This window comes from Dendropsophus ebraccatus, chromosome 5, assembly GCF_027789765.1.
Source record: "Dendropsophus ebraccatus isolate aDenEbr1 chromosome 5, aDenEbr1.pat, whole genome shotgun sequence".
NCBI lineage: Eukaryota > Metazoa > Chordata > Amphibia > Anura > Hylidae > Dendropsophus > Dendropsophus ebraccatus.
The window spans coordinates 103,697,193-103,721,756 of record NC_091458.1 but is presented as its reverse complement, the minus strand read 5'-3'; the positions used below and the strand labels follow the sequence as shown (position 1 = coordinate 103,721,756).

At 43.0% G+C, this 24,564-nt stretch overlaps 1 protein-coding gene across 2 annotated transcripts in view; it reads right to left on the bottom strand.

The window, feature by feature from the left end:
• CNGA3 (cyclic nucleotide gated channel subunit alpha 3) overlaps positions 1 to 24,564 on the bottom strand; it is a 37,056-nt gene that overhangs the window by 5,454 nt on the left and 7,038 nt on the right. The window contains exons 2-6 of one of the 2 annotated variants that reach the window (XM_069972393.1): positions 19,846 to 19,990; positions 10,382 to 10,498; positions 8,795 to 8,980; positions 2,357 to 2,407; positions 1,182 to 1,274 (exon numbers count right to left, since the gene is read on the bottom strand). In XM_069972393.1, the coding sequence (XP_069828494.1) occupies positions 1,182 to 1,274; positions 2,357 to 2,407; positions 8,795 to 8,980; positions 10,382 to 10,498; positions 19,846 to 19,949 (551 nt within the window). In that variant the 5' untranslated portion in view covers positions 19,950 to 19,990. The remainder of the gene's footprint in view (positions 1 to 1,181; positions 1,275 to 2,356; positions 2,408 to 8,794; positions 8,981 to 10,381; positions 10,499 to 19,845; positions 19,991 to 24,564) is intronic. The other variant, XM_069972394.1, reaches the window with a different exon arrangement.

The window sequence follows — 24,564 nt, the reverse complement described above, 5'->3', positions numbered from 1 at the left end:
TAAATACAAATAATGGGGGAGATTTATCAAACATGGTGTAAAGTGAAACTGGCTCAGTTGCCCCTAGCAGCCAATCAGATTCCACCTTTCATTTCACACTGACTCTTTAGAAAATGAAAGGTGGAATCTGATTGGTTGCTAGGGGCAACTGAGCCAGTTTCACTTTACACCATGTTTGATAAATTTCCCATGATATGTTACATAGAATAAGTCTTTCCCATATTGATATACATAAAATCTACTCTGATCTAATACAAAAAGTACGCACATATGCAATACAGTCTATAAAGTGTTTTTAGGAAATACAGCAAAGCAGTCAGGACATGATTCAAAATATCAAGCATTATATTGAACAAAGTGAGTTACAGACATAAGCCATAGGTCATGTTCACATGGTGTATGAGACTGTATGTGTATGTGTATGTGTCTCAGAATTGAATTGGTGCACCCGCAGCCGGGGCCGGAGCCGCACACTCCATTGTGTGAACTGAAATGTCTGTGCGGCCACTATTTAATGAATAGTGGGCGCACAAAACTGAAATGTAAGTTTTTTGTGCGGCCAGTTGGATTCCATTCATTCAGATACAACGTATCTTATGCATAAATCACAGCCGTTGTTGCAAATTGCAACAACGGCTGTGATTTATGCAAAAGATACGTTGTGTGAACATGGCCATAGGCTGTATCCATGATTTCCAGGACTCCCTAGGGCCGCATCCAACTTCTTCATCCATGGTAAACAAATGCAGAGCGTTCAGGTTTGGATGAACCTAAGCATGCTCTAGGTTTGCTCATCTCCCATCTCTAAAAATGTGTCTTGTATGGGATTATTGTTAGCATGTATGGTCTGAATGTGCTTTTTAGCCATTTTAGACCCCCTTATGCCAGGGTGGCCATAATTGGTTTACACTGTAGGTAAATTATACAATGGAAATGCAATCATAGTTTTATCATTTAATTATTAGTTTAATCATTAGTTTTAATCATAGCAAAACAACCCTGATGTAATATTATAAAATTATTTTCTTTGTCCACTTATAAAATCTATTCTTTTTCAGAATAATGTTATGTCAATATCCAGGAAATGTAAAGAATATCCTTGTAAATCAACAACCTAAATCCCATTCCCATCACACATGGCCTGTATATAAAGCTGCAGCAGCACAGCTCTCGGTACTTACTCATTTTCCTTTTTATCATCATTTTTTGCATCCTTTTTGTCTTCTTTTTTTTGCTCTTTATTCTCATTGGCAGCGTTCTGATCATTCTTTTTGCTGTTTAATGCATTCATATGAAGAGCGGAAAGAGGCTTTTCAGAGAAGGAAATAGTAGAGCACAAAAGCGAGCAGCCTAGTTTCTGCTGGATGAATTTGTGACCATTTTCCAGACATCATTCACATTGCACATTCAAATAGCTGGACTATAATCTACTCATGTGATGCAGAAAGATCAATTCAGTAAGCGAGGGGAATAAGATGTTATGTGAACCTAAGCTTAGTCCTGCTAATAAAACATGTTATTTAGAATAGATAACATGTTCTGTTTATTAGGATTTGGATATGTAACAAGTTAATATCCGACTACTCATATACAGCTAAAAGATGTGTCAGCCATTCCTTTATAATGCCAATTACTTTTGACTGCACTCTGTGTTTAGTGTATACTAGAAAAAAAATTCCCTATGTATACATCAAACATTCCCATAAAACCTCATTCTATGTAGGTCAAATGTGTGTCCTTTTGGCCTCTCCCAGGTTGGTATACCCCAGTTACTTTCGACTATATAGGAAAGTATAGCTGACTGCGACCTCCCATAAAATGTAGAGGTCCGGAAATCTTCCTAATGTACTGAATACCTGAATGCAGTCTGTCTGTAAATGAGAAATCCGTGCTTGCACCTAGCAGCGTTCCGGCCTTCTACATGGCACACAGATTATGTTCATATACTGTATGTGGTTGTACCTACGGGCTTTAATATGGTGGTGCTATTGGTAATGTGGATTAAAGTATGACGACATAAACTACATTGTTAGAATGACTATGGTCATAGAATATGTGAGTCGTAGCTTTACTGAATGACTGGATCAAGGGCAAAATTCTTATAGACAACATTAACAACAGAGTACAATAATACAGAGAGGATGATACACAGGAGGTTGGGAACACAACATCTGGTGATTGTGGTGGGGATACTACATTTTCATTGTCCGCACTATTCTACTTTGGGATTCTATATTATCATTGTCCACACTATTATACTAAAGAGTTCTACACTACCACTGTCAGAAAAAAAAATCTACATTTCACCACAACGAATAGAAAAGGATTTCAAGGGATTTTCTACAGAATAACTTACTCATCGGTATTGTTGCTATTGTTGACATTGTATTCGGCAAGAACCCACAGACTGAAAATTATGGAAAAAATATTAAAATTCCTATACACTGACAAAGTAAAACACCAGATTTGATTACAATTGATAAAGTGACTGCAAGGCTATTGGAGCTCTAGAACATTTAACTAGAGATAATCGCAACTCCAGCATGATCCCAGACGTCTCTGCATTTGATTACTGGTAGCTGAGGAAATTGAATGCAGCCCTAGGGAGTCTATGTTTCCATGTTTTCCATAACTCCCTAGGGATAAATCCAACTTCTTCAGCCACTGGTAATCAAATGCTGAGACTTCCTAGCTTCAGTCACCGGTAATCCAATGTCAGACTTGAGCATGCTCGAGTTGCACTCATCTCTACATGTAACCCATTAAAAATGAATAAACGGACTGGATTTCCCTGATTTGTCGACTCTAGTAGTGTAGACTGCTGTGGAAGGGCAAACACAAGTATTGTTAGTGAAATCACCAGCCTACTTAGAGGAGACTGTCCTGACGTCTAGGATCAGAGAGCAGCACATTCTGGAAAATCATTTTAATCTAAAACTTCCCACAATGTCACATTTTTACCACTGTAATTGTAAAACCAAATGTAAGCCAATGGCATGCTTATAAAAGTCATTGTAACCATATGTAATCATGTTTATTATTATTATTATGTTTATTATTATTATTATTATGTTTGTATTGCTACAAAAAAAACATTTCTCTTTGCTTTTATAGTGCAGCATTAAGGCTATGTTCCCACAGCGTATGAGACCAGCTGTTCCATGACCCGGCCGGGACACGGAACTCCTTATCTCTGAAAAGATCATCCCGCCCGTTACTGCATTACCGGCCGGATGATCTTTCGGGCTGCAGAGTTCTGATGCGGGTGCATCCGTGCGCGCCCGCACCAGAACTCCCACAGCACACTATGAAGCGAGCAGCCGGAGCCGCTCACTCCAAAGTGTGCACTGACATGGGTTTCTGTGGCCGCTATTCACTGAATAGCGGCCGCAGAAAACTGACATTCAGTTCTTTGCGGCGCCGCGAGGGATCCTGGCCGAAGCGTGTGTGTGTATACGCTCTGGCCAGGATCCCATAAACTGCTATGTAACATATTTTTCCGTAATAATCACGGCAGTTGTACAACTGCCGTGGTTTTACGAAAGTATACATTGCGTGAACATAGCCTTAGAAACATAGAAGATTGTCTGCAGATAAAGACTACTGGGTCCATCTAGTCTGCTCTTATATTATTTACTTTCCTAATACCTTAGGATAGATATACGTGTATTTCAGAATTGTTTACATTCAGTTACTGTAGATTTATCCACCACATCTGCTGGAAGGTTGTTCCAAGTATCTACTACTCTTTCAGTAAAGTAATATTTTATCATATTGCTTCTGATCCTTGCCCCAACTAAACTCGGTATCCACTTGTGTTCAGTATTTTGTTAAGAACACTTAATCTCATCCTTATTTATTCTTTTAAGATATTTCTTTTCTTTCCGATAGAATATACAGATTTATTTCCTTAAGTCTTTTCCTGATATGTTTTACGCTTTAAAGAATAATTTTCTTGTATATGCCTTACACTAACTTCTATTAACTAATATGGAAAGCATAGGATTTCAGCCATATTGATTGTTATTTACTAATTTCCTAATGCTGACTACATTTCCCATGATGCCTCTGGCTTTTCAGAGAGAAGGGGGGGAGTCTTATCACTGCAGTTCCTAGTGAGATCACCTGGTAATCTAATCAGCTGGCTGGCTGGTGGAGACTACATGGAGACTCATAGTTCCCACCGTCAGAGCCGTATTTACCACTAGGCACCCGTGGTCCGATGCATAGGGCAGCACCTTGCAGGGTGGCAGCACCAGGGAGCAGGGGGGAGGAAAAAACTATTTTTGTTTTTATTTTTTTAGTCTCCCACCTCCTGTTCACACTTGCCAGTAAATCTGGTGTCTTTTCCAGGGGCTGGGGGGTATGGTGGTATTGGTCAGGTCTGGTATGGCCAATCGGAGTGTAAAGATGGGGCGTCTTCAGGTTTAGTGCCTAGGGCAGCAGCAGTTGTTAATATGGCCCTGCCCACCGTGTGCAGTTTTTATGCCTTCTCCTTCTCATAGTGCTTTTGTAGAGAAATATTCCCATAAGGAGGAAGTGATTTTACTTATAATCACACTTTAGGTGTTTTATGAAGATTTTTAGTGTTCACACATAGGTAGAGATTTATCAAGGTTGCACCCATGGCTGTTGCCAGGAAGAAGGTGCAGATTCTTGCCTTCTTCCTGGCGTACGCAAGCCGTAACCCTGATCGCCTGAAGGGTGGGGGCGTGGCAAGATGCCGAGTAGGCGTGGCCTCCTCCTCCTGCTCCTAATTTATCATGGTTTACACCTGGAAACAGGCGTAAACCAGGCAAAAATCTACACCTGCTCCAGAGCAGATGTAAATTTTTGTGCAATGACGGCTCCTGGCACAGGCCCTGGATGTGGAGTGCACCGCTTAGTAAATTCGGCCAGGGACTGTCAACATATCATCTAGAATATTAAAGGGGTACTCCATAAACTAAAAAAAATACATTTTTTTTTTTTACTAATACATTGCTTTATATCACTTTGTAATATAATTTCATTACCCTGCAGTTCCCCTGCTCTAATAAAGTTCTGCCACACAGCTATATACAGAGCAGTGCCCCATTCCCCCATGTCTAATATATTCTTATATACAGTACCGGGGCAAGGCTGTCAGACACAATCGCTGGGTGCAGCAGCCTCTACATAGTGAGTGGCGATTGCTATCACCGTTCCCTTAGTTAGAACACAAAAGACCCTAACAGATTTTAACTTTTGACATGTCAGTGTGGTGTGTCAAAACTTTTTATAAATGAAAGTAACACCTTCCTGTAGTTGTATGTTTTAGGCTATGTTCCCACACAGTATTTTTGCTCAGTACTTTGGTCATTAGTTTGCAACCAAAGCCCGGAGTGGATTGAAAACACAGAAAGGCTATGTTCACTCACTGCTGAAATTAAGTGGATGGCCATCATTTAATGGCAAATAACGTCTGTTGTTTTAAAGTAACGGCAATTATTTGCCATAAAATACACTGTCAATTTAAACAGTGTGTGAACATAGCCTTTTTGTGTTTTCAATCCACTCCTGGTTTTGGTTGCAAAATACTGAGCAAAAATACTGTGTGGGAACATAGGCTCACAGTGTATTTTTATAGTGATATGATATATCTATATAAAACGGCTTCTACTAATTATAGTAGATTATTGATACTTTAACACTGGTGTAATAAAGCCAATGCAGGCAGGAAACAAATGATGAATAGTTTATCAATAAGAACAGTATAAAACCCACAGATGAAGAAAAAAAACACAGAATGCTCTAAATACAAAGTCAAATACTGAACCTCAATAATACAACCCCTGGTAAAAAGAATGGAATCACCAGTCTTGGATGAGCACTCATTCAGACATTTCATGCTGTAAAACAAACTCAGGTCAAAAACATGATACAATATTAAGGTCATTCCAAAGTGCAACTTGTTGGCTTTCAGGAACACTCAAAGAAATGAAGAGAAAACATTGTGGAAGTTAGTGAATGACACTTTTATTGACCAAGCACAGGGAAATAAATATGGAATCACTCAATTCTGAGGAAAAAAGTGTGGAATCATGAAAAACACATAAACAAAAGACCATTCAAAATACATCACTAGTATTTAGTTGCACCACCTTTGGCTTTTATAACAGCTTTCAGTCTTTGAGGCATGGACTTGATGAGTGACAAACAGTATTCTGCATCAATTTGGTGCCAACTCTCTTTGATAGCAGTTGCCAGATCAGCTTTGCAGGTTGGAGCCTTCTTGTGGACCATTTTTTTCAATCTCCACCACAGGTTTTCAATTGGGTTGAGATCTGGACTATTTGCAGGCCATGACATCGACTGAATGTGTCTTTCTTCAAGGAATGCCTTCACTGTTTTTGCCCTATGGCACGATGCATTATCATCTTGGAAAATTATTTCATCATCTCCAAACATCTGTTCAATTGAAGGGATGAGAAAACTGTCCAAAATGTCAATGTAAACTTGTGCATTGATGGAAGAATTAACCACAGTCATCTCCCCAGTGCCTTTGCCTGACATGCAGCCCCATATCATCAAGGACTGTGGAAATTTGGTTGTTTTCTTCAGGCAGACCTCTTCATAAATCTCACTGGAACGGCACCAAACAAAAGTTCCAGCATCATCACCTTGTCCAATGCAGATTCTTGACTCATCACTGAAGACAACTTTCATCCAGTCATCCACAGTCCATGATTGCCTCTCCTTAGCCCATTGGAGTCTTGTTTTGTTATGTTTAGGTGTCAATGCTGGTTTTCGTTTAGCTTTCCTGTATAGAAATCCCATCTCCTTTAGGCGATTTCTTACGGTTCGGTCACATACATTGACTCCAACTTCCTCCCATTTGTGCTTCATCTGTTTAGTTGTACTTTTTCGGTTTTCAAGACAAATGGCTTAAGTTGTTTGTCTTGACGCTTTGATGTCTTTCTTGGTCTACCAGTATGCTTGGCTTTAACAACCATTCCATGCTGTTTGTATTTGGTCCATATCTTGGATACAGCTGACTGTGAACAGCCCACATCTTTAGCAACCATGCGTGAAGGGTTACCTTCTTCAAGAAGTTTCACAATCCTTTCTTTTGTTTCAAGGGACATTTCTTTTGTTGGAGCCATGGTTCTCGCCACTCCACTTCGTCCAGCAGCCCTCCAAGGTGTCATGACTGCAGGTGTTTTTAACTGCAGACTAACGGGCACATCTAATCTGGGGCAGGTGTCCATTTAGGGAAAGGAAATAGACTGGGTGTGTCCTTTTTTTCTACCTCCAATTTGAGTGATTCCACACTTTTTCCCTCAAAAATTGAGTGATTCCATATTTATTTCCCTGTGCTTGGTCAATAAAAGTATCATTCACTAACTTCCACAATGTTTTCTCTTCATTTCTTTGAGTGTTCCTGAAAGCCAACAAGTTGCACTTTGGAATGACCTTAATATTGTATCATGTTTTTGATCTGAGTTTGTTTTACAGCATGAAATGTCTGAATGAGTGCTCATCCAAGACTGGTGATTCCATACTTTTTACCAGGGGTTGTACATTCCAGATGCCTGATCAGCTGAGCACTGGCTCCATTGGTGACCTTCCTTCAGTCGCTTGAAAAAGTAGAGAGGACCAGGGACTGAGCAATGTTGAAGTGGCTGCGGCAAGGGATTGGGGCAAGGTGAGTCTGTTTTTTTTGTCATTACCCATTTGCATTTTGAAAAAAAGTTTGACTCTGGATAACCCTGTTACGAATAATTTTCCTGTATGTTTACCATACTGTTTATGTAGTTAATTAGCAGGGTTCTGTAGAAACATGCTCATAGTTGGTACCCCTACCTCTTATGACAAGCAAATAAAATTTCACATTACTTTCCATTTTCATTGTGAGATATGTCAGAAATGAGGCGTCAGTCATGATTCAGCAAAACCCAACTATTTGCTTTCATGTAATTTACCTTGCCAACAAAGACAGTTTCTTTAATACAACATTATATAAAATATAGGGTAAAAAATGTGTAAATGATACCGGAGATTGATCCTACATTTGAAAGTATGATTTTCAACATTAGCCTATTATATGGACTCCATCTTTCACATTTCTCCTAATTAATAGAGCAATACCATCAGGTATGGAAAACCAACCCCACACTGGCACCAGTGATCTCACCAAAATCCCACACTGGCACCAGTGATCTCACCAAAATCCCACACTGGCACCAGTGATCTCACCAAAATCCCACACTGACACCAGTGATCTCACCAAAATCCCACACTGGCACCAGTGATGTCACCAAAATCCCACACTGGCACCAGTGATCTCATCAAAATCCCACATTGACACCAGTGATCTCACAACAAACCCGAGCAGACAGTACTGATCTCACAACAATCACCCAGTGAAACCAAGGATCTTACAATAACACGCTCACACTAGAAATTTTACAACACTCACGTACGGATGTCACAATATCCCTTTACTGAAACCAGTGATCTCACCTCAATCCCACACTGACACAAAGGATCTCATGAAAATCACTCAATGACACCAATCATACGCTGGCACAACAGTCACATACAGATACTAGGTGACATGTGGGATCTTAGAACAATCACACAATGACAGCAGGGATCTCACAACAGTCACACATTCACCCTATTCTTCTCACAACATTCACTTCCCTATACCCCAGTTTTAAGAATGGTGATCCACTGACATCCAGATACTCTGTCATTAGCTGATATCTGTTACAGCACTATGATAAGAAACTGATATGAAAAGGGGCACGTAACATTATTATCACAGTACCTATTCGCCCTTTCTAGCTTGTCTGGGTTGGGGTTTTCTATTACGGAATGTGTGAAGCTGTTCCTACTCGACACCTCTTTAAGTTCTGGCCCTCGGAATCTCTCCAGAAAAGAGTCTGGACGCTGATCTTCCCGATTTAGGTGTCTTATTGCCCAGTTCCGCATTGCTAGGAGAAATCTTGACAACCTGCAAGGAGTTAATATATATTTTGCTAGATTTTCATAGTAAATTTTCCCTAAAAAAATGGAATTAGTTAATTTACAGGAAAGTACAAGAAAGGAAATGGAAAACTCAAAACATTATTTCTGTGTAGGAAACATGTATTATGCTGGATAAGTATTTGTTTATTCATGATTGCATTAATGTCACATGCCCATTGCAGAGAAATCACCTGTGACGCCATGTTACTGTACGGTTGTCAAGAATGCTCCATCTCGCCATGCTCCAATACTATGACCATCCCCTCTAGGGTCCTGGTGGGAATGTACCAGCATCACCATGTACACCAGCACTAGGCAGCACAGGACCCTTTGCAATGAACTGCCAGACTTTGGACTTCATGTGCTCTCCTAGTGGTGACTCTTGCTTGTTGTGACTACTCTGTTGGATTGTTGTTTTGCACTGTGCTGATATCTAGATTTTGACCCTGGTAACTCTTTTTTGTGTTCTGCATGTTTTTTTCTCTGTTTCTGTCCACATCTGTGTTCTTAAACCCTGCTTCTCCTGCACTTAGTTGAGTGTAGGAACCATTGCCCACTTGGGGGCACATTGTCCCGATCAACGATGTAAACGAGCGCCGATCTGCTAGATCAGCGCTCGTTTACTGGGCCTATTCCACGGCCCGACAATCGTTAGCGATGTCTTTGCAGCCCGTGCAGCATACATTACCTAGCAGGGCTTCTCCTCCACTCCGTCTTCCTCCCTGGGTCCCGCGGCGCAGCATCAACTCCGGAGCGGCCTGACTGAGCGGCCTGACTGAGCGGCCAGTGATTGGCTGAGTGGTCTGACAGTTTAGTCAGGCCGCACCGAAGCTGATGCTGCGCCACGGGACCCGGGGAGGAAGACGGAGCAGAGGAGAAGCCCTGCAGGTAATGTATGCTGCTTCTCAAATCATTGGTCGCCCGCTGCGCACCGCTATTCCACGAAGTGATGCGCAGTGGGTGACCGATGATTTTAGATTTGGGCCTAAATAAACAATCAGCCGATGACACGATCATCGCCTCATCGTTTTCTCTATTCCACCGAGCGATAATCACTCCATGGAATAGGCCCCTAAGATACTCTGTTGGGTGACATATGTTGGAGATATTCAAGTTTAGAAGCAATCCTTAAAGTATAAAGTATTTACCAGAAAATGGCCCTGTCACAGAACCCAAGCCTTGTGAAGTGCAATAGAGCCAAGTGCACTTATATGTAGTTTAATTGACTGCTTTAGGCAACCTTCTAAATTAAGATGTATATAATTTATGCAAAAATTATTTTAAGCTTTTAAGCTGACATTTTTCCAATTTCTTGACTAGTATTGTGTACCGTACATTACATATTAATATGGAAAGTCATAACAGTTCTTTATTCTGTGACTTTTACCTGGCCATTCCTCCTCTCCCTGTGAACGAACTCCTGCGGGACTCAGTAAGGCCTCTAGGATCCAATGCAATAACCCGCTGGAGCTCCGATGAGTTGTCCTCACACAGGGAATGGGTCCTATGGAGTAAAACACAACAAAACGACGTCATATCTTGTGGGGGGAGAGATGATAATATTAATAGAAGAGAAGAACACAAAAGAATAGATAATGATGGAATTCTGAGGTTAGGTTCTCCTATAGCATTTTCATCAGTAACTGAAAATCATCAGTATTTTTTTATCAGAGTTCTCCCCAAAATTCTACCCAAACCAGTTATGTCAGAACAACGTAAAGGGTTTATCTGTTACTATAACAGAGATGACCTGTCATAGGATTGTGGCCAAACGGTAGGCCATCAATGTTATAGTCACAGAGAACACCTTTAAGAGCAGTCACTGTCAGCTTTTTTTTAGGTGTATTAACAGATCACATCCAAAACCCTGGGAAGTCTTAATCTTATGATAGACTATTTGAAGTAACATAATTAATAAGGTTGAAAGAAGACAAGAGTCCATCAAGTTCCACCTATAACCCTACTGTGTTAAGGCAAGAAAGCAAAAAACCCTATGTGGCTGTTGACAACTGTCCCATTGCAGGGAGAAAATTCCTTCCCGATTCCCAATGGCGATCAGAATAAATCCTTGGATCAACGAATCACCGGAAATCTAGTACCCAAAACTTGTAATATTATATTTTTCAAGAAAAGCACCCAGACCTCCTTTGAACTTATTTAATGAATCGGCCATGACAACATCATGTGATAGAGAGTTCCATAGTCTCACTGCTCGTACAGTACGAATCCATGTTTGTGCTGGTGGTAAAACCTTCTTTCCTCTAGACGTAGAGGATGCCCCCTTGTCATGGTTACAGGTCTAGGAGTAAAAAGATCACTACAAAGACCTCTGTACTGTCCATTCATAAATTTGTACATTGGGTCAGATCTCCTCTAAGACGTCTATTTTTCTAGTGTAAATAGCCCCAAGCTTGATAACCTGTCCTGGTACTGTAACCCACCTATTCCTCTAATGACCTTGGTCGCCCTCCTCTGCACCCGATCCAGTTCAGCTGTGTCCTTCTTATATACCGGTGCCCAAAACTGTACACAGTATTCCATATGTGGTCTGACCCAGCATCCTCATTTTATTGACCAACCTTTCACGTGGCACAGTATAAAATGCCTTTGAAAAGTCCAGATACACGATGTCCACAGCCTCCCCCAGGTCCAGTCTATAACTTAGTTTATAATTTCTTTTAATATTCTGCATTACCGTTAGAGTATCTGAATCTGATCATATGATCTGAATCTGTCTCTAAATGGCCTACATACACTCTCTACCAGTCCTGTGTACGCCTGCATCTATACAGTTACTGGCCACCACAATATTCGCCATAAGGGCCACATGGTTTTAAGTTTTGACAGTGTGTTTAATCTGTCACATTTTTAAAAAACGTGATATCTCCTCTAAGTCAGAAGGATTTTATAATGACCAGCCATGCCTGTCTGACTGGAGCATCTGTGTAATAGCTTTGTACTTGCTGCTCCTTACTGCAGTGCTCAGCTATTCCTCAATGAATACGACCTGCAATGACAACATATATCACTTCAGTTCACATGACCCTAAGCTATTTCAGCCAACATGCTCAGTGATATGTGACTGCTCTATCATAAGGTATCTGTTTTTTCCTACTTTGTGCCTTGTAAGAACTCTTAACATGCGGATAAGAAAAGGGCTGTAGATGGCAGTGTTATATAAGAGTCACAGCATGGGGTTGTTTGCAGGTAGCAGCTATGAGGAATAACATGTCCATTCTGAGCAATTGCTGCCTCTTTCTATTTGCCTTTGATTGGAAAATAAATGAGTTTTCACACATTGACACCGGTAATTGAAGCAGTCACACATCTCACTGTGGTTACCAACAAGACAGTACCCTCAATTTCAAGTATCCCAGCATGGAAAATACAAGTAACACATGGAAGTCAATTCACATTACCTACCTGTTATATGGAAAATCCGATGGTATTTTGTAATGATTTAATGAGGATATATATTATATTATACAGTAGTATAATGAATATCAGGTTCATAGGCTTATGTGCGCATGATGTTTTTTGAGCCATATTTTATTTATATTTATTTATATATTTTTAACTGTTAGCAAAAAAAAAAAAGTTTTAAATCCAAGCATACATCTAGTTTTGGGCTCTTTATGTCCACAGAAAAGTCAGAAAACCTGTGTGTGCACTTTATTGGCTCCATGTGGGAGCCCCATTCTCAGGTGCAGTTTAATATACCTACAAAATAGAAATCAAGTATTCGGCTAGGTTATTAAGACGGACGCTAATAATGATCATGTTCTTAATTAGTAGCTGTCTATTTTATTCTATTGATAATGACCACCACAAATAACAATTATTGACATTTTTTGCAGACGTCATCAATAGATGTCCGCTTTTGCAGTTAGATGATGGCCCGTTCCTGTAGTGGGAACATAGCCTAAGGCTGCATACAGACCACCAAAGAAAAAATAGTCTAAGCAGCACCAGACAAGAAATGTGTGTATGTGGGTGCACATCTTACCCTGGGGCCATATGGAAATCCAAGAATGAATGTATAGGGACCGCATGTCCAAAAAAGTCTTAACTTTAATCACACCAGTGCAACTTTTGGGCTATGGAAGCAGCACTGCTTGAGAAAGGCTGCTTCCATAGCCGAAACATTGCACTGGTGTGATTACAGTGAAGACTTTTTTGGCTGTGCAGTCTCCTATACATTCATTCTTGCATACAGACCATATTACGGTTAACCTCCTAGTTGTACAGAGCATATGCCTTTAAATTAACACTGACGCCAACAGAAAAAATTCTGCCGTGTTCCTTCAGATTTATATAAATTATAATGGGGCTGAAGGTCTGATGTTTTTTTTAAGGAGCACCTTAAGGTTTGTGGAGATTTACAATATAGGCCATTTATTCTCCACTGGCAAGTTTGGAAAAAAAGCTATTGCAAAGTAGCGCTCTCCAGGAAGAAAAAGGCCTGTACTGTGGTGTGCTCAATAGCCAAGCCAGAATCTCTCTGAAAAGGGAGAGTTACCCATCTGTAGACAGCTGTTCTAGGGTTGTTGTCCCTCGTCAGAACAGAGCAGGGTGCTGGCAGCTAACAGAGAGGCTCCATGTGGTATAATGAATTATACTGATTCGGGGGTTGTTGTCCCTGATAAGTACAGAGCATGGTGCTGGCAGCTAACAGAGAGGCTCCATGTGGTATAATGAATTATACTGATTCAGGGGTTGTCGTCGCTCATTAGTACAGAGCAGGGTGCTGGCAGCTAACAGAGAGGCTCGATATGGTATAATGAATTATACTGATTCGGGAGTTGTCGCCCCTCGTCAGTACAGAGCAGGGTGCTGGCAGCTAACAGAGAGGCTCCATGTGGTATAATGAATTATACTGATTCGGGGGTTGTTGTCCCTGATAAGTACAGAGCATGGTGCTGGCATCTAACAGAGAGGCTCCATGTGGTATAATGAATTATACTGATTCGGGGGTTGTTGTCCCTGATAAGTACAGAACAGGGTGCTGGCAGCTAACAGAGAGGCTCCATGTGGTATAATGAATTATACTGATTCAGGGGTTGTTGTCCCTGATAAGTACAGAACAGGGTGCTGGCAGCTAACAGAGAGGCTCCATGTGGTATAATGAATTATACTGATTCAGGGGTTGTCGTCCCTCGTTAGTACAGAGCAGGGTGCTGGCAGCTAACAGAGAGGCTCCATGTAGTATAATGAATTATACTGATTCGGGGGTTGTCGTAGCTCATCAGTACAGAGCAGGGTGCTGGCATCTAACAGAGAGGCTCCATGTGGTATAATGAATTATACTGATTCAGGGGTTGTCGTCGCTCATTAGTACAGAGCAGGGTGCTGGCAGCTAACAGAGAGGCTCCATGTGGTATAATGAATTATACTGATTCAGGGGTTGTCATCGCTGATAAGTACAGAACAGGGTGCTGGCATCTAACAGAGAGGCTCCATGTGGTATAATGAATTATACTGATTCAGGGGTTGTCATCGCTGATCAGTACAGAGCAGGGTGCTGGCAGCTAACAGAGAGGCTCCATGTGGTATAATGAATTATACTGATTCGGGGGTTGTTGTCCCTGATAAGTACAGAACAGGGTGCTGGCAGCTAACAGAGAGGCTCCATGTGGTATAATGAATTATACTGATTCGGGGGTTGTCGTCCCTCATCAGTAAAGAGCAGGGTGCTGGCAGCTAACAGAGAGGCTCGATGTGGTATAATGAATTATACTGATTCGGGAGTTGTCGCCCCTCGTCAGTACAGAGCAGGGTGCTGGCAGCTAACAGAGAGGCTCCATGTGGTATAATGAATTATACTGATTCAGGGGTTGTTGTCCCTGATAAGTACAGAGCAGGGTGCTGGCATCTAACAGAGAGACTCCATGTGGTATAATGAATTATACTGATTCGGGGGTTGTTGTCCCTGATAAGTACAGAACAGGGTGCTGGCAGCTAACAGAGAGGCTCCATGTGGTATAATGAATTATACTGATTCAGGGGTTGTCGTCGCTCATCAGTACAGAGCAGGGTGCTGGCAGCTAACAGAGAGGCTCCATGTGGTATAATGAATTATACTGATTCGGGAGTTGTCGCCCCTGATAAGTACAGAACAGGGTGCTGGCAGCTAACAGAGAGGCTCCATGTGGTATAATGAATTATACTGATTCAGGGGTTGTTGTCCCTGATAAGTACAGAACAGGGTGCTGGCAGCTAACAGAGAGGCTCCATGTGGTATAATGAATTATACTGATTCAGGGGTCGTTGTGCCTTGTCGGTACAGAGCAGGGTGCTGGCAGCTAACAGAGAGGCTCCATGTGGTATAATGAATTATACTGATTCAGGGGTTGTTGTCCCTGATAAGTACAGAACAGGGTGCTGGCAGCTAACAGAGAGGCTCCATGTGGTATAATGAATTATACTGATTCAGGGGTTGTCGTCCCTCGTTAGTACAGAGCAGGGTGCTGGCAGCTAACAGAGAGGCTCCATGTAGTATAATGAATTATACTGATTCGGGGGTTGTCGTAGCTCATCAGTACAGAGCAGGGTGCTGGCATCTAACAGAGAGGCTCCATGTGGTATAATGAATTATACTGATTCAGGGGTTGTCGTCGCTCATTAGTACAGAGCAGGGTGCTGGCAGCTAACAGAGAGGCTCGATGTGGTATAATGAATTATACTGATTCGGGAGTTGTCGCCCCTCGTCAGTACAGAGCAGGGTGCTGGCAGCTAACAGAGAGGCTCCATGTGGTATAATGAATTATACTGATTCGGGGGTTGTTGTCCCTGATAAGTACAGAACAGGGTGCTGGCAGCTAACAGAGAGGCTCCATGTGGTATAATGAATTATACTGATTCGGGGGTTGTCGTCCCTCATCAGTAAAGAGCAGGGTGCTGGCAGCTAACAGAGAGGCTCGATGTGGTATAATGAATTATACTGATTCGGGAGTTGTCGCCCCTCGTCAGTACAGAGCAGGGTGCTGGCAGCTAACAGAGAGGCTCCATGTGGTATAATGAATTATACTGATTCAGGGGTTGTTGTCCCTGATAAGTACAGAGCAGGGTGCTGGCATCTAACAGAGAGACTCCATGTGGTATAATGAATTATACTGATTCGGGGGTTGTTGTCCCTGATAAGTACAGAGCAGGGTGCTGGCATCTAACAGAGAGACTCCATGTGGTATAATGAATTATACTGATTCGGGGGTTGTTGTCCCTGATAAGTACAGAACAGGGTGCTGGCAGCTAACAGAGAGGCTCCATGTGGTATAATGAATTATACTGATTCAGGGGTTCTTGTCCCTGATAAGTACAGAGCAGGGTGCTGGCAGCTAACAGAGAGGCTCCATGTGGTATAATGAATTATACTGATTCAGGGGTTGTTGTCCCTGATAAGTACAGAACAGGGTGCTGGCATCTAACAGAAAGGCTCCATGTGGTATAATGAATTATACTGATTCAGGGGTTGTCGTCGCTCATCAGTACAGAGAAGGGTGCTGGCAGCTAACAGAGAGGCTCCATGTGGTATAATGAATTATACTGATTCAGGGGTCGTTGTGCCTCGTCAGTACAGAGCAGGGTGCTGGCAGCTAACAGAGAGGCTCCATGTGGTATAATGAATTATACTGATTCAGGGGTTGTTGTCCCTGATAAGTACAGAGCAGGGTGCTGGCAGCTAACAGAGAGGCTCCATGTGGTATAATGAATTATACTGATTCAGGGGTTGTCGTCCCTCGTTAGTACAGAGCAGGGTGCTGGCAGCTAACAGAGAGGCTCCATGTAGTATAATGAATTATACTGATTCGGGGGTTGTCGTAGCTCATCAGTACAGAGCAGGGTGCTGGCATCTAACAGAGAGGCTCCATGTGGTATAATGAATTATACTGATTCAGGGGTTGTCGTCGCTCATTAGTACAGAGCAGGGTGCTGGCAGCTAACAGAGAGGCTCGATGTGGTATAATGAATTATACTGATTCGGGAGTTGTCGCCCCTCGTCAGTACAGAGCAGGGTGCTGGCAGCTAACAGAGAGGCTCCATGTGGTATAATGAATTATACTGATTCGGGGGTTGTTGTCCCTGATAAGTACAGAACAGGGTGCTGGCAGCTAACAGAGAGGCTCCATGTGGTATAATGAATTATACTGATTCGGGGGTTGTCGTCCCTCATCAGTAAAGAGCAGGGTGCTGGCAGCTAACAGAGAGGCTCGATGTGGTATAATGAATTATACTGATTCGGGAGTTGTCGCCCCTCGTCAGTACAGAGCAGGGTGCTGGCAGCTAACAGAGAGGCTCCATGTGGTATAATGAATTATACTGATTCAGGGGTTGTTGTCCCTGATAAGTACAGAGCAGGGTGCTGGCATCTAACAGAGAGACTCCATGTGGTATAATGAATTATACTGATTCGGGGGTTGTTGTCCCTGATAAGTACAGAGCAGGGTGCTGGCATCTAACAGAGAGACTCCATGTGGTATAATGAATTATACTGATTCAGGGGTCGTTGTGCCTCGTCAGTACAGAGCAGGGTGCTGGCAGCTAACAGAGAGGCTCCATGTGGTATAATGAATTATACTGATTCGGGAGTTGTCGTCGCTCATCAGTACAGAGAAGGGTGCTGGCAGCTAACAGAGAGGCTCCATGTGGTATAATGAATTATACTGATTCAGGGGTCGTTGTGCCTCGTCAGTACAGAGCAGGGTGCTGGCAGCTAACAGAGAGGCTCCATGTGGTATAATGAATTATACTGATTCAGGGGTTGTTGTCCCTGATAAGTACAGAGCAGGGTGCTGGCAGCTAACAGAGAGGCTCCATGTGGTATAATGAATTATACTGATTCAGGGGTTGTTGTCCCTGATAAGTACAGAGCAGGGTGCTGGCAGCTAACAGAGAGGCTCCATGTGGTATAATGAATTATACTGATTCAGGGGTTGTTGTCCCTGATAAGTACAGAACAGGGTGCTGGCAGCTAACAGAGAGGCTCCATGTGGTATAATGAATTATACTGATTCGGGGGTTGTTGTCCCTGATAAGTACAGAACAGGGTGCTGGCATCTAACAGAAAGGCTCCATGTGGTATAATGAATTATACTGATTCAGGGGTTGTCGTCGCTCATCAGTACAGAGCAGGGTGCTGGCAGCTAACAGAGAGGCTCCATGTGGTATAATGAATTATACTGATTCAGGGGTTGTTGTCCCTGATAAGTACAGAGCAGGGTGCTGGCAGCTAACAGAGAGGCTCCATGTGGTATAATGAATTATACTGATTCGGGGGTTATTGTCCCTCATCAGTACAGAGCAGGGTGCTGGCAGCTAACAGAGAGGCTCCATGTGGTATAATGAATTATACTGATTCGGGGGTTATTGTCCCTCATCAGTACAGAGCAGGGTGCTGGCAGCTAACAGAGAGGCTCCATGTGGTATAATGAATTATACTGATTCGGGGGTTGTCATCCCTCATCAGTACAGAGCAGGGTGCTGGCAGCTAACAGAGAGGCTCCATGTGGTATAATGAATTATACTGATTCTGGGATTGTCGTCCCTCATCAGTACAGAGCAGGGTGCTGGCAGCTAACAGAGAGGCTCCATGTGGTATAATGAATTATACTGATTCGGGGGTTGTCGTCCCTCATCAGTAAAGAGCAGGGTGCTGGCAGATAACAGAGAGGCTCCATGTGGTATAATGAAGTATACTGATTCGGGGGTTGTCGTCCCTCATCAGTACAGAGCAGGGTGCTGGCATCTAACAGAGAGGCTCCATGTGGTATAATGAATTACAGTGAAACTGACAGCAAAACATGGCAGCGCCTGAACTGCAAGCACTTCCCTTGGATCTGAGGCTCCTGACACATCAAAGCTAAAGAGAGAACATTAATGTACTTGAGACAAGCTCTGGGCTCTAGGGAATTAAATCTCTTTTATTAATATTTAGAGACATTGAGGATCAGAAGAAATGCCACAACCTCTTCAGGAGAAGCCTAGCTAGTTTCAAGAAATTAAAGCAAGATTGATTCACTGACGTATAGTAAGAGGTGTGCTGTGCTTGTCAGAGTCCATACAAAATTGGGAAAATGGCAGCAAGGCATCTACAAAATGATTGTGTACCATAGACTCTGAATAGAAAGCCAACCATGAGTCTGTTTCCACGATCCCAGTGACTTAAGATCAGAACTGTTCTTGTTATGATTTTGATATGTACCCTTAGGCTATGTTCAGACTGCATATGAAACCGGATGGTCTTAGAAAAGACCATTCTCAGATGATCTTTAGCTCCGCTTAGTTCTGATGCGGGGTCATCTTTGCATGCCCGCATCAGAACTCCCCACTGCACACTATTGAGCATGTGTCCGGAGCCGCTAGCTCCATAGTGTGCACTGACAGGGTTTTCTGCGGCCACTATTCGCTGAATAGCGGCCGCAGAAAACTGACGTCAGTTTTCTACAGCGCCGCTAGGGATCCCGGCTGGAGCGTATACTATGGGGGATGTTTATTAAGGTAAAAAAACTTATTTTTTGGTGGAAAGGGGCCAGATGCGAATAAATTTATTTATGGATGGACTATTTTATATAGTATTTAGAGGGGGCTACATAGAGAAGTAATGGGCAGATTGTGTTTATTTTTAATATTAAAAACACACAAATATGGCCGTATTTTCAATGTATTAATCTGCTCCATTGAAGTCAATGAGAAATTGTCAGGCAGCGCTCACACTGTGTAGAATAACGGTCATAACTGTTTATGACAGGTCACGTAATAAACATGCTCATTATTTATTATCTGCTTTCGTTTTTTCCCACATAGTTCTATTGAATTTATTGTACTTCCTTTTGCATTATATAAACCATACTGTACCTGCTGTTGCCATTTTCAATTCTTTCTATGTCCTCATCGATAGTTCTGACCGATAGTCTGTGCAGCACTGGATATGATGATTGTGAAGTCACTATGGCAGCCATCTTGAATCACAGTCAGTTGGTCCTCACAGTATAACAAATGGCTAGAAAAAAAATTGTATTATTGCAATACATATCGAGATATTAGGAAACTGAGATATGGGTTACTGTATGTTGCATAATCATGTTGGAGCACTGCTTGTGCTGTCTTTATGCCTTCTCCTTTCTCAAGCGCCTTGACAAAGGAGGAGCTCTACCTCTGAAACGTAGTGTGACTACGCCAGCTACCGGCCTCCCCTTTACAACAGAGGTCTCTGCCTCTATGACACTTGGATATCAAGAGCGCCCATGCGAGGCGTGAAGAGGGAATCCCTTTAAAGTGTCCGCACTCGGGGTGTCTATTAGTTGCTGCCACAAGGTTTGAATTGTTTATGGATGTTGCACATTTTTGCTAAGTTTGTGAAATACTGTGAAAATCGTTTAATACAGTGAAAGAAAAGCATTAACTGTTTGCCTGTGTCTATTCATTCATTCATTCACGGACACCACAGGAGGACACAGCGGGAACATGGTGAAATAAGAATAGCTTCTTTATTACTTTCTAAGTGCAGCACTATATCAAAGGTTTTCTCATGTCGGAGTAACCCTTTAATCTTTAATTCCTGGTCTGCTAAGAATGTGGATTTTAGGTCAGGGCTGCACTCTGCCTTTTAGTTGTGCTACTTATTAATTTTAATAACTGAGAGACGACTGCCCAAGCATGATGGGAATTGTAGTTTTGCAACGGCTAGAGAGCCGCCAGCTTAACACTTATGATGAGGATGTCAGTGTGGTTTTAAACTTAACAACAGTTCAGTTATTAATGGTTGCACAGTATACTAATGCTTCATTAAAATCTGCACAACCATTGGCATTTGAAACAACTGCACCTGGTCAGCGTTATTTACAGACCTATGGCAGCCATACCTCAACTGCATTTCCTCAATTAAGCGAAAAGCTAGTCATAAAGTTGTAGTAGCTTTTATTGCGCAATGAATAAGCATTAGGCAGTGTTCACACTGATGGAAAAATGATGCGCCCAATTCCTGACCAAAAACTAGTACACAGAACTTTTTCTGCCAGGTCCAAAGAGGACATGGCCTCAGTAGAAGGGAGTGGCATAAGCTGCAATCAGTGGTGTATTATAATATGGACAGTTTGGGCAGCCACCCCAGGTCTATGACCCTGGTAACCCCCACCCCCGATGACCCCAGAAACAGGAACTCTTGTCTGTTTAAAGTTGTTTAAAGCTGAAGCATATCTTAAATTAACTATTAAGACTCATAACAAACTGAGATGTATAAATCATAATCTATAATCATTACCCTGACAATGGGTGGGTGGGGTGTTCAATCTGCCTATATTTAAAGGGCCCTGTTCCAGGAATCAAGGGACACTTACCCTGCATTTCTGGGCAAGCTTTTATGATGGAGTGAAAACTGATCGGTTCCCCACTCTCCTTTCTAAGTTGCAAACTTCTTCAGGACTGCAGCCTTAAAGGGACCAACAAGAGCCCATATAATTATGCACGCTGGGCGAGCTGGACACATAAAGCAGGAAAAGGAGGAACCACTTCATTGGAGGGTGCAATATAAGAATGGGCTATCTGCATTGTCTACTTTCTATAACATTTGTGTGAGAAACTCGGAAAGTGAAGTGGGATAAAAAAATTTACATAGTGGATAATATAATTGGTGCTTAGAGAAGATAAGAGAATGAAGAAAATGATGACTTTTTCCAAATAATCCCTCTAGAGGCCTAGTAAGACAAGCTGTAAATCCTTAGACCACATGGGAAAAACATGGAAGGTGTCCACTCATTATATGAGCATTACAGGGTAAAAAGTCAGGTTCTCTTTATTAAAAGAATCCAATTATCAAGTGTGTGTTTTAGGACATAGGCGCTTGTCACCAAATACAATATCCTACCAGTTTTTTTCACTTTTGAACAGTCTGTGTATTTTAAAGGGGAATTCCAGAATAAATAAAATATTATGAATGTAAATTTATATTTTGTAAATGTAATGTGAAGTTATATATTTCATATACAAACCATCTGAAAGGCTCCTGACACTATACAAAGCACTGTTTAAAGTCATCAGACTATACAGGCCCGCTCAGCCAGTCAGTGGCTGAGGCGGGACCCCATTACAGCCACTGACTGGCTAAGTGAGCCTGACACATCACGGTCCCCACTGAGACCAGGAGGTGGCTGGGGGACCTGGAACCGGAGTGGGGGAGAACAGACCCCAGTGCTGGACCCAGGAGGTAAGTGAGGGAACTGCGCAAACCCGTACTTACTGTAAGTTCGCTCATGTCTAATATTTGTCCATGCCGCTACTTCCAGTTTCCCAGTACTGGATCCACTAAGCACTAAGCAGCATGGACTTCAAAGGCAGCAGACTGATAAGCCAATTGCCGAGCTAACAAAGTGCTTTACTTTATTATTACTGTAAATTTGCCTGATGATCCTGGCCTTTAGGAATACCTATAATATGTCAGTTTTACTGAACAGTGAATAGTATAAAAACAACTAAGCCCCCCCCCCAAAAAAAAAAGTGCAGTATTTTCTCTCCTTCTACGTATTTTAGTTAGATGGTGTCAGGTTGTATAGGGACACAACCAGATGGAAACACCCAGTTGGCTCTTTAGTAATATTAGTTGGCTATTTAATAATGGTAACATATAGTGCAGGAAATACTGGTACTGGTAAAGGAGATCATAAGGCCTTATTCTTTACTGTCCAAGCAGAGATATTCCTAGGCCTTACAACTGCTCAATCTTCTTATTTCTTATTTGTACCACTTTAAAGCATGGACGTTGTTTCTCAATAAGCTGTGGGTGATTATAGCTTTTGTGGACATGTCACTGGTAAAGTGCTCGAGGGGATGTACATCTCACCCAGGTTGATACACAGTGTGAGATGGTGAGTCCAGGAGGCATCTGTGCTCAGCAGTGTTATGCTGCTGAGCTATTATTTATTATTGCCGGGCCTGGACTTACATGGAATGGCAGGTAGGTTTTGGTAGTGGGACTTGCCATTCCCTCCCCCTCGATCCAGTGTGGGTTTTGGGATCAGGTGAGCTCTGATCCCAATCAGCCTGAGAAGGCAAAAGCTGTGCTCAGTGTACAGGTCTCTCTCTCTCAGCCAGGAGTGAACAGCTTGCATGCTGTTTGGTGAGAGCTGGGAAGACAGCAGCTGCTGGGGCCTGTTCACACCCCGCAAAACTGACCACTGAAGTGCCAGAGAGGTAACCTGCGTTGTTAGTTAGCGCCCAGACGGGCAAGACCTTTTTGTTTTGTTCTTAAAGCACAGTGTTGCTATATTTCTGTTACGGACTGTTTATGCTGAAAATAAACGCCAAGCTGTTGTTTTACAAGTCCAAGTCTGCTGTGAACTGTGTCCAAACACACCATCCCCCGGGAAGATCCCTACAATTGGTGCTGCGGAGCGGGCAAAACGGTTGCTAGGGGCAACGGTGTGCATCAACTTGGCTACAGCTGCGTATGTCCTGGGTGAAGGCTGCTGCTTCACTCCAAAAACAGACAAGCAACATGGAGGAGATGATGAAGCAGTTAATGCAAGTGAGTCTGCAACAGCAACAGGCATTGGCCGCACAACAACAGGCTCAGGCAGCCGCTAAACAGGATCAGGAGGCCGCTAACCTTCGCCATGAGCAGGCTAATATGCAGCAACAACAAGCTCTAACAGACGCTAACCTGCGCCATGAACAGACAATGGCTGCACATCAGCAAGCAATGGCTCAACAACAGAGACTTATTGAGCACCTGATAGCAAAGCAAGAGGCGTCTGCAGGTGCTAATCCCCAGCTGGTGGCAGCAGCCGCGCCAGAGACTTTGTCTGTAAGAAGAGCTGTGCAGCGTGCGCTGCAAAAGATGACTGCTGATGACGATGTTGAGGCCTACTTAACTGTCTTTGAGCGTGTGGCTGAGCGAGAAAAGTTACCCTCCACTGAGTGGGCAGAGGTCATTGCTCCCTATTTAACAGGCGAACCTCAAAAGGCCTATTATGACCTCAGTGAGCAAGAGGTCAAGGACTATCCTCGGCTAAAAGCAGAGATACTCGCCCGACTAGGAGTTACTGCTGCTGTCCGTGCCCGGAGGGTCCGCAACTGGAGCTACAGTCTGGACAAGTCAGCGAGGTCCCAGATGTACGACCTGATTCATCTGGCAAGAAAATGGTTGGAGCCAGACACCTCTACTCCTGCCCAGATCCTAGAGAGGGTCGTGATGGATCGCTACCTCCGTGCCCTTCCTGCTGATCTACAACGCTGGGTGGGACAAGGCGACCCTAGGAGTGCCGACGAACTCGTCAGCCTTGTGGAGAGGTTCCAGGCGACCGAGGACTACCTCCGTGATGTTCCTGCAGCACCGTCACCTCCCCGGAGTGCCAGATCTGTGCCATCATCTGGTAAGAGACTTCCATCTATTGGGGGAGTGTGGAGGGGTGCTGATAGAGGGAAGAGCGCTCAGGAGGTGTCTCAGGGGCAAAAGACTGGTGGGGGACCCCGGTGGCTAAGTGGCCCTAAAAAGGACTCCCTGCCAAGGAGACCAGGCCCTATCCAGTGCTGGAGATGCCACGAGACGGGACATATGTCTGCCCATTGCCCTCTTACCTC